The sequence below is a fragment of the Buceros rhinoceros genome, unplaced genomic scaffold (assembly GCF_000710305.1).
Source record: "Buceros rhinoceros silvestris isolate BGI_N320 unplaced genomic scaffold, ASM71030v1 scaffold32029, whole genome shotgun sequence".
Classification (NCBI taxonomy): domain Eukaryota; kingdom Metazoa; phylum Chordata; class Aves; order Bucerotiformes; family Bucerotidae; genus Buceros; species Buceros rhinoceros.
Window position 1 is genome coordinate 1 of NW_010432671.1, and position 11,009 is coordinate 11,009.

Sequence of the window (11,009 nt, forward strand, 5' to 3'; positions counted from 1 at the left end):
TATAAAACTGTATATATATTTATATATATAGTTTTCATATAAAGTGATCACTTTCCTAGCACAATTACTTCTGATGTTATCTGTATTAAGAACAAGGTTTTGTGTTGGTGTTTTGTTTTGTTTTTGGGGGTTTTTTGGGTCAAATTAGGAATGATTCTTATATGAATGAATGGTGTATGCTGGGGCGTTGCTCCCACACAGCACCTGCTCTCCTGTGTTGGAGTCAAAGCACAATGGAAATCCCCACATAATTTCCTCTTAGCATCACTCCTCACCGCACTTGGATTGAAAAGTATCCAACAAATGACAGGAAGAAAATTACATTTGGGTTATTTCTGTTTCCTTGTGGCTTGCTGTAAGTGGACAAGAGCCTTTGCAGCCCTCCTTGGAGGGGAGGAGGGGAGGGAATAGAGAGGATTAAAAATCCCTTCTGTGCGTCAGGACTTGTAGCCACTCATTTCAGGATGACGTTGTTTAGTTCAACCTAACTTCTTCAAAGCAGAAGTTTTGTTTTAGCGTGATTTTTGTCTCTATTGATAATGTGGTATAAATTTCCAATGCAAAAGTGGACACATCTTGTGAAAACGGTAGTTAACACTTAGGTAGAGAGGCATTCCCTCATGGGATCTTAATGTGTGACATAAAGCAATGATAACAATGTGGGAAAATCTTGGGGGTTTTTTTATTCAGATCTAAGACATGGAAGATCAAATTCTTTCACGGCTGAAACTAACTCTTATTTAATGCTTCCTTATTTGGCTACATGGAACATGGGGCCAGGAAAAGCTGAATCAGTAATCAGTCTAGCAAGAGCTATCATGTTTTGCTTTGCTTTAGAGCTCTCCAATGCAATTAAATAGCAAATGTGAAGCATTTAGAATGGAGTACAAATGGCTGCCGTTTTGTCTATCACAGGTTTAGATACTCCAGTACAAACACTTGCAGGATTTTGCTGAGATTGTCGATAGTGGTTTTGTCAAGGTTTTCTTCTGTGTCCTCCATGGTATGCCATACTGCAGGAAAAGGGGATGGAATCAGATGTAGAACTGGAACCCCTGCAAGGAGGAAAGGGAAATTTGGAGAAGAATACTGGAGAAGTTCTGTTAAGCAAAGTGATACGTTGCCATTTAGCAATAGAGTCGAGTAACTACTCAATAAACTTACTTTACAGAAGAGTATGTGTCACTGCAGCTTCCTTTTACCTTCTCCTTTTTTGAAGCCTGTGACTGCAGCCCATTCATTTTTGTTGTGTGATTCCTAAAACTGGCACCTTCCTTTCCTTTGAGTATTATTCTGTGTGGCTCTTTTTTTTTTTCTTTTTTTTGAAAGCACCTGTAGTTTGTAGTTTTACTGTGATCTTGCCTTTTTTTTTTTTTTTTCTGAGATTCTTTACATCGTAGTTGTTGATGCAGTGTTTAGGAGCTACAGAAGGGCAGAGAAACCACTGTAGCTCCCCAAACTGAAAACTGATTACCATGGTCTTGTGAGAGTGTTAAGATTGAGCACTTTTTGAAGCAATTTTTCAGTTCCCTCCATAAATCGTAAAATAGGGTGTCTGTATTTTTGCTTTATAAAATAGAACCACTATTATCCTCAGATAATAGAATTTCCCCTTGAAAGGATCTGTATCACTGCATATATATTTATACATCAAGGCACCTAAATAGATACTGCAACTTCAGGTAAAAGAGGAGTTACAGCAGTCATTTGCTTCCTGGTGGCTTTTTGGGAGGAGCATTGTTTCTCTCCAGCCTCTTTCCCATTTTACTGCTTTTCCTCTCTTTTCAGCTGCATACAACTAAGGAATCTGTTTGCTCCACTAGGTGTTATTTGTGTTATTAGAAAAAGTTTTGAGGTGTAGTTTGTTTTTGTGAGATTGTTTTTCCCATCACCTTCTCCCATGTAGGATTTTTGATACACCTGGACCATTGATGACAGCTGTGTTGGTTTTGTTGAACCCGGGCCCTGCCTTGGTGTGAAAAATGAGACTTAAGGAGTTGAAGAGCCATCGAGCAGGAGACAGTAACCATAGGTCAGTCAGGAGAGCACCTGCTTAGAAGCAGAGAGGTGTAGCTGCTCTTGTGCCTGCTTCCAGAGCTGTGTGCGCACTTTACGTTACTCAGTAGTAATGTAACAGAGCTAAGCAATGGTAAAATTAGGGGCTGGATATGGAGATAGCCCCCTCCTTCCTCTTTGTTGAACTAACGTTACATTCCTTTGTGGTTAACCCTTTTCTAGCAATAAGACTCTTGTAGTCCTTGCTGTACAGTGGAAATCTTCAATCAGAAGAATTTACTGTATCTATTACCCTTCTTTGTTCCACTTTAGTTTTGAAGATGCTCTTGGAGTGTTTGATCTGCAAAGAACATCAAATCCACATCTTGAACTTGGATAAATGTTTTAATCACTGACTTGTAGCTTGACAAGGTGGCAGCAGTAATACAACTGCTTTCCCTTACTTTGACTGCATCCCAAAGGAGAAGAATGAACACAAAGTCAGAGGCTATGGCATAGGTGTCTGCCAGGAGAAACGCTTAGGTAGGGACTCTGTTTGAGGTATGTGCCTAATTCGAGGAGCGATTTCAGGCCTATTGTATCCTTTACTATTTCTGCTGGCTACTCTATGCACCTTTGCCACCTTTCAAGCTGACAGCTGCGAAATCACCATTCTCTTTAGGGAATGAGGATGTCTATTTTGAGTGTGTGGGGTTTTGCAGTAGGTAGTGCCTTCAAATTTAAACAGGCAATAGTAAGCATTACAGTAACATTGGCAACATATCTGTAGGGATTTTTGTAGTCTTTGAAGATATGACCCCTAAGTGTTTTACTGCTCTGAGAAATGTAACTAGCTGACTAGCGTGGTATGTAGTGATATCGCACCGGATCAGAGTAACTTATCTTTGTAGGACACTACTGCTGCCAGAAATTTCCGTTATCTCTGTGCCATTGGAGCTGTACTCGTGCAAAATGATGATGGATATGTTTTTTTCATTGCTTTTGTTTGGGTATATGTTTCAAAACTGAGACTTCTGGCCTGCATAAAGTTGATTACGGAAGCCTCAAGTTGGGGCAAATAAGCTTGAGAAACAGGATCATATGCACTTGCTCATTCACTAAATGATGCATTTGTTATTGAACTTATATTTGAAAATAGAAGAGCTTCCAATACCTCTTAATAAAAAGGGAATGTGGTCATCTTCAACCAAGCCTCGATGTAAAGTAGTCTGGAAGTACTGCCTTTCAACACGGTGATTCTTCAACAGATCCATGTTGTGTAGCTCTTGCTCTGTAATTTACAATGAAAGTGATAATTACAACTTGTGCCAGCATGCCTCATACTGTACAAATCTGAATTATTTTTCCTCACATGGAAGTTTTTCCATCAATGAAGAAAAAGGAGTTGGTGACTGTATTGTGCATTTGTTTAGTACTTAGAAGACCTGAAGATTGGTGCTATTACCATCATTTTACAGAAGTGAGAACTAAAACACAGAAGTGAAATGGTTCTTTAGAGTCACAATCAGTTAAAGAATCTTTCATGGCTTTGAAGTGTCTGAGAATCTTCCTCAATTATTTTAAAATCTGTATGTATAAGTTTAAGATGCACCAATTTAACATTTGCATTATTGAATATTAGAACTGTAAACCAGAAAATTAATCTAAAAATCTGATTTACAGGACTGAATACATTCAGGAACTGCACACTAATTTTTCCAATTCATCAAAAGCCCCTACCCCTCTCCTTACCAATTGCTTGAAGCCTCTGAAACCATCGAATAGTGTTTGGAAAATAATTGGGAAAGATTGGGTTTGGTGCACCAATTAAATCCAGTAGTACAAGCAGGTCCTACAGAAGAAAGAGCCTTTAATACAGAATTCTTTACTACACCACCATCAACAGCAGCAGCAGCAGCTATGAAACCCCTTGGTTCCTGTATAGGTCATGACTAGGTCGTTCATAGCTCTGGCTTTTCTACCAGGGTGCTTGAGGAGAACTCATTAGCAGAACCTGAATCCAATCTGATGCATTTTACTGTCTTTCCAAGGAGGAAGAAGGCCGTTTCTCTGTTCCTCAAGCTGAAGCAGACTGCTGCGCTGTGTTTGCAGTTTGTGTGTTATCCCTTTAAAAGAAAAACTGTGGTAGATGGGGAGAAAGAAGAGGAAATCATTTCTTCCCTGGAGAACCACACATCTGTCAAGGGAAAGACGTTTTTTGAGTTGCAAGATACAGTGACAGAAGCAAAGTGACTCAGCAGTGAGTGGGGAAACTAGAAGGCATTAGGGAGAAGGGAGCAGACACCCCTTCCAGAATGTTAGTAGAAGTGTAAGGGAAACAGTTTGCTGTAGCTTAGCATGGAGCTAGAGGAGATCAGCTCATAGACCAATACTATGTATGTGTTCTTAATCGCTTTGAATTATCTCTCTTGAAGAAGGTGGGTATCCCTAGTTTATGTTCTGATAATTTAGTGTATTCCGATTTTTCTGTGATGACTCTTCATGCTTGCATGGAGAAGATTTAAGCAGATTCACTTGAAAAGCTCTTGGCAACTCTATCACATCTCAAAACATTTCTACAAGCCTGCTTCTTCCTTTAACTTCGGAGTTCATAGTTGCTTGGGAATTTGGCTAATGACTAATTAAATATTTAAAAAATATGGTTTACTATTGCTCATTAGGGAGATGAAAGCCACTTACTATGCCCTGCAGCTGATTTGTGGTTGTTGAACCAGGTGGGTGTGGCGTAGATACCATTTTTTGAGCTAAGTGTTGAGATCCATAGAGGGAATCAGTAGGGGACCACCAGACAAAGGCTTCTTCACCATCAAAAAAAATGAGCTGAAGTGAAAGATCTGGTCTTGATGTTGAGCTGGTCTGTTGGAGGAAGTTAAAAGTAACATAACTGCTTTCAGCCAGAACATTAAATGAAGGACAAATGCTGTAGTCATATAAGCAACATCAGTAGGGGTATATTTTCAAGGTACCCTGTGCAAACCTTCTTGTGCTGTTAAACTCACAGTGTAAGAGTGGTGGTGATCAGTCATTATTATTTAGCTAGCACGGTGAGATAAATGCTCCAGTCTGGTATCATTTTGGATCTGGATAAAAGCTTCATTTCTGACTTTAGCAGACATAAGCTGAGTATATTGAGAGAGGTCTGCAAAACCAGGTAGCAGAAATATCATTGCAAATAACGAGGAGATGTGTCAGCAACAGCACCTAATGTGAGTGCTAAAATTACTACTTGGTAGTGCCACAAGAGTAATATCTCTGCTACAGTTGAGCATCAGTGGAGGTGAATTATGTGTTTGTAAAGTTGATGGTTCTTTTGAGGGTCAAAGAGCAGTCAGTCATGAGAAGAATGACTTTTTTTTTTTTTTTCCATTCGGGGGACTTGCAACTACCAAGGCAACTTTACCCTAAAACCAAACCACAGAGTGCAGTAGATACACCCATCCCTTTCACAACCAAAAATATCAAAGCGGTAAAAACTGAGAATATAGAAGAGTAATGTATTTAAGGTCACAAAGGAGACATCTGTGTGAAATTTCTTTCCCATGTAGAAGGAGCCTATTTTCTTTCTCTGTTTATGAATTGAAGCCTTATTTGCACTGGCAGCATTTCCCAATCATCTCCAACATGGCTAAACCCAGTTTGGTTCCGCTATATATGAAGTGTAGTCTTGGTGCTTGCTATAAATATTTTAACCCCTCTACGAATTAGTGCTAGTTCAAGTGAAATTGCGTGGTGTGGTTAAAAAGGTGGGGTCACTGGCAACAGTCACGTCCTGTATGGACTACAAGTCCCAGCCAGCTGGAGCTGATCCAGTATAAACAGTAGTGGAAAATTTCTATAAAATGTCGCTCACACAGGCGAAATGGTATCGATTAGGCTCACAGTGATATATGGATTTCTCTAATGGCAATGCTTTGCTGCCCTTTGTCCTTTGCACAGGACAGAGCTCTTTTGATAGCAGTTGTTTCACATTACATTCTGGAGGAAACAGCATTAATGCCTTTTGAATTCTAGAAAGTAGTATTTGTCTTGTTATTAGTGTTTAACATGTTTCCAGGTGAATAATGTAGAGAGCTTTTTTTGCCTTTTAATTTTAAGCTTACTCTATATAACTGGAGAAACATCAAGATAAAAATCACAGCTTCAAGTCGAAATATAAATAGACTTGGCTGAAAACATAACATGCTACTACAAGCTCAGCAAAAAGGTCATAGCTAATGTATTAAGCACACTGATCCCAAAACATATTTTGTTAACAGACTGCACAAATGGTAGCCTGTGCAAAGCAATTAGACTGCCTTTTTGTCAAATACTGTCATCTTGAATGATGAAAAAATTCAATTAAAAAAATTATCTATTACTTGTGAAAAATTATAGTCTTTAAGTCAGTATGCAGCTTGTTCCGTAAATAAAGCACCGGGTGGATTTATTTGAAATGAAACTTAAATGACCAGTAATCTTAATACCTGAGCAGAGTGCATTCCCGACACTTTGTAAAGCATTTGAGACATTTTTCCTGGGAAAGCTCTGTTAGTGTTCAGAGTATTCCTCTGTAAATAGTACACACTGAACCAGTAGATGGCACTCGTGAATCTCTGATTCTACCAGTTTGTAATCCTACAAGTTTTTAGAACCTGCAGGATTAACAGATTTTTGTGCCCAGCAATGGGAGCACTTTGAAGCAGATTTTCATAGCATAGGTAGCACAGACTGATAATATTATACTATTGTTTGACTTTTTTCCTGTATTCAGCCATCACTTGTTTCAAAAAGAAACTATTCAAATTGGTAAAGGAAAACAAGAAAAGCTTGAAATCGTTATGGGATGGAGGGACATGAGTGTAACTCTCCTGCACAGTAATTGATTCATCCATCTCCCAGTCTCTCAGAGCACAACTGAGAGATTTTAAAAAAGCAAGGTACAGAAAACAGCAAAAATTGTCAATGACCCTAGATGTCATAGAATAGGAGCCTCTGAGTAGGGTTCTGTGCTTTTTAGGTAGAAAGTGGGATTGTATCTTGCCAAGTGGAACGCATTATTCATATATAAATTGTTATTTTTATATAGGATATATTTATTGGATAATTTTTAGCTATCCACCCTTTGCATAAGAAGTTTTAATGTGATAATGTACTCTAAAGAAGTAGATACAGATGTCTGCTCTGTGCTTCTTGAATTAGTGGACATTTTACTACCGGCACAGCGATCAGAATCAGGCACACAGGCTATGGGAGAACATGGAAGTACCTTAAGGCCTATTGCTGATGCAAAACCAAATGAAAATGAAACAAGCAAACTACCTTGATTAACTGAAGTTTGTTATCCAGGGCACGTGCCAGCTCCAATAACATAGCACAAGGCACGGCTGAATCAGTTGCCCCTACAAACGCTCTCTCCTGCCATTGGTGTCCAAAGAATTTTGAGTCATAGTGGCAAGCAAGTACTAGATGGCGTTTGGCAGAAGGGTCAAGGGTGCCGATAATATTTGAAAATGTTTGATATCCAAATGGTGTGTATCTCTGAAATGTATCTTCTTCAATTTCCCAACCAGCCTGTAATCTTTGAAGACGGTGCTTGATATGCTGCAATTCAAAAAAAAAAAAAAAAAAAAAAAAAAAAAAAAAAAAAAAAAAAAGGCAGATTGATATTGCTTGCTTGCAGACAAATTGTCATTAGCTAACTAAAAGTGGCACTTAAGCTTATTTCTGTAAGTTCATGGTATTTTTAAAAGGTAAATTTTATAGCAAAAATTAAAATTATAAAATAAGCAACATCTTTACTACCTTAGCCTTTGACTGGCTCACTTGCTTTTTTATTTCTCTCTCTTGTGTCTTTGGAGACTGAAGGTGCTATGAATGATTTTCCATTAATATGATACGTTAAGATCTTGATCTCTGAAGTTTCCAGGCAAGTGTTTTTTCAGGTATAACCATGACAGCTTTAATGTTTATCTCTTCAAATGTAAACTCATTTGTGTCATTAAATTAAATGTCAAAACTGGCTGCAGAGAACTTGGTGTGGCTCTTTTGACAATTACTACACACAGATGCCACAGCAGTATAAAAAAAATTCTGGGTGTTTGTTTGGTGTGGGTTTTTTTAGTCTATTTAGCTTCTAGGAGAAATCTGCTTTTCAAGTGACATAAGTTGTTTACAAGGCTATAAGAGATGTTGTGATTCCTGTAAATTAAAGAAAGAATTAAACATATCGGAACAATCTTTTAAAAATTAAATCCTGTAAGTGTAGCTCATGTAAAGATAATTAAGACAATGAATCTATAAAAGAGATCATTAAATTTAGGTGTCTTCCTACCTGAAGCATATACCTCTAACAACCCCAGTTATACTTAGTACAGAGATCTGGCTTACTCATATTATAGGGGGCCATCTCTGTTGAGCAACTTATTTTTATGGGTCGCTAGAGCACTTCTTCAAGGCAGATTCCTCTCTCTTTAAATAAACATTAGGAAACGCCTCTAAAGGGAAGAAGAAAATAGACTTTGAAGACTTGTCCTACTCATACTGAAGTCATTGGAAACATTACCATCAATTTTAGTGCTAGAGCAAACTTCCATTTAGTTTGTGGTCACCTTCTGAAAGCTTTTATGGTGTTGTACACTCTATCCATTATCTGTAGGCACAGCAAAGGACCTCTCTTATGGATTAAGGAGAATATATAAGCCGGAATGGAGGTCCCAGTGTGCACTAGCCGTGACCTGCACTAGCCTTCTCCCTTAAAGGAGTCTGATGGTTTTTCTGTGTCTAACAAAGAAATGTCACCTGTTTCAAAATGCGTTGTGCTTTGACAGTAGAGGACTTTTTTTTTTTTTTTTTTTTTTTTTTTTTTCCTTTGGTAGGGGTCTACTTCAATATATGCTGTTACCTTGTAAGAGGATGATCCTATTTTGAACATGATTTGTGGTTTTCTAGGCTAGGCTCAGATGGTTTTTTGTTGTTCTTTCTTTTCCCCTTTCATCTGGCTGCTTTTACTTCAATATATGCTGTTACCTTGTAAGAGGATGATCCTATTTTGAACATGATTTGTGGTTTTCTAGGCTAGGCTCAGATGGTTTTTTGTTGTTCTTTCTTTTCCCCTTTCATCTGGCTGCTTTCCAGGGTATCATTAAAGAAACCACAATACTAAACCTATATGCACGCTTGCACATGCGCATACACAAAAGCTGTATTTTTCCAGTCTACCAGATGCAGAGTGGCAAATAAACTTACAGTAGTTAGGGCTAACTTCGAGCTGTTGAGTCACTGCCTAAAGGGTAGATAAAGACTGGTGAGATGCTGTGAATGTCATCTAGTAAACTCAGCTGTACCACCGTTCTAGTCTCCTCCTCAGATAACATAACCCAGAGCCAGTATGGGACACGGTCCTGAAGACGCCCACGCCGTGAGTGCAGACCAGACGTGCTGACAGGGCAGCAGCTCGGTAATGTGGTAACTCCTTGGGTCTCACGTACAATGTGCTGGAGCTTTTACCAGCTTGGGGCCAGCTGCAGGCTGGATGTTAGCTCAGCATTAACACACGGCAGCTCCTGGGCCAGCAGAGCTAGCGTGGTACTTGGACCATTTCATCTGCCTGCCCATTTGGGCCCTTCTGATCCCTTTACGTGTTTTTACACCCATCTGAAACAACACTACAGGGTGGTGTAACAGCACAGGACCTCTCCAGAAAAAAGGGCATGGTGCTGTCATTTATCTTATCCCCATGTATGTTCCCAGGGGGGTTGAACCAGTGACCAAAAACTTGCTCATGTGAAGAAAAGGACAATGGTTTTGTTGTACGTTGGGTACCAAACTTAAGGCAAGCTTTTTGATGTGAAACATAAATTTAAAAGCAGATTTTAAATTTTTTTTTCCATTATGCTATGCAACCCTGGGAAATAATGTCAGCTGAAGTGCAATCTGTGTCATGTAGGCTCTATGCAGTCTAGACTTGAACAATGGGAGAGGTCATCCTACTGAATGAAAAGAATTCAGTGGTCACTAAAGCGCTACCAGAATATAAACAATAGATGTTCTTAGAGGTTTTCAGGAAGTGTTGTCTTACCTGTCGTACAACATAATTTCCTGGTGATCCTGAGTATCTTTCTATCAGGATAGGGCGCAAATCGTTTTCCCACATTTCAGAGACATCTGTGTTTGCTGCAATGTTTTGAATAGAGTCAGAGTGTAAAATTCTTGGTTGGTGAGAATACTGTGGAACGGAGGAAAAGGAAAGATTGCTATAATGATTACTGGACCTTTTTAACCACAGTTTTCTCCAGAATTACAGTAAATGTTACATATGGTGTTACTTTGATTTACTGGCCACAAAAAATTTTAAAAGAGTATTTTTTCTCCAAAATAATTGACGTTTTAAAGTTCTGTGGCCTCTGTATCTTTGATTTCCATGCAAAATACAGTAATATTAAAAACAAAGGAGAATTTTTTATCTACGAGCTAGCTGTGAGAACTCAACCCATGTTTGGGTTCTCTCATTTCTAGTATCTTGATTTTACATACATACAGCTATGCCTGCAACCATGCTACCTCCAAATGAGGTTTCCGTTGAGACAATCACCAGAAGCTTTGCTTGTAGTAGTAATAATATTTAGCTTTATGCTGTGTCTACGTTATGAGGTGCAGTACTGCAAAGGAATGCATAAGCTATCTCAGTCCCAGAAAGAGTGAAGCTGTGTCGTTGTGGACTCTGCCCACAGCGGCGGCATTGCTGTGACTAGACAGCACAGTGCAGCTCATTTGGGCTAGCTGGGGCATAGATCAGCTTTGTGACACATCAGCTAACCTCAGAATTGGCAGCTTGTCTCCTGTGCCAACAGCTAGTAGTGCTAGCTACCTTCCAAGTGGCTTCTTTTCTCTTATTTCTATCATAGGAACTTCTCTCTACTCCTTTCTTTCGCCCACTGAAAAATCCTGGTCTGTTTATTCGTTCTTTGATCAGAACTGCCTTACATGATTGTCCTGGGTTCAACATGGAGGAACCA

At 39.0% G+C, this 11,009-nt stretch overlaps 1 protein-coding gene across 1 annotated transcript; it reads right to left on the reverse strand.

Moving 5' to 3' along the window:
• Positions 1 to 909: 909 nt before the first annotated feature.
• QPCT (glutaminyl-peptide cyclotransferase) lies at positions 910 to 10,231 on the reverse strand. Its single transcript, XM_010143856.1, has 6 exons — positions 10,073 to 10,231; positions 7,315 to 7,596; positions 4,696 to 4,872; positions 3,748 to 3,847; positions 3,170 to 3,286; positions 910 to 1,055 (listed from the first exon to the last, which is right to left on the reverse strand). Exons 1-6 carry the CDS (start codon positions 10,145 to 10,147, stop codon positions 910 to 912), a joined length of 897 nt encoding a protein of 298 aa, XP_010142158.1. The 5' UTR covers positions 10,148 to 10,231.
• Positions 10,232 to 11,009: the final 778 nt, after the last annotated feature.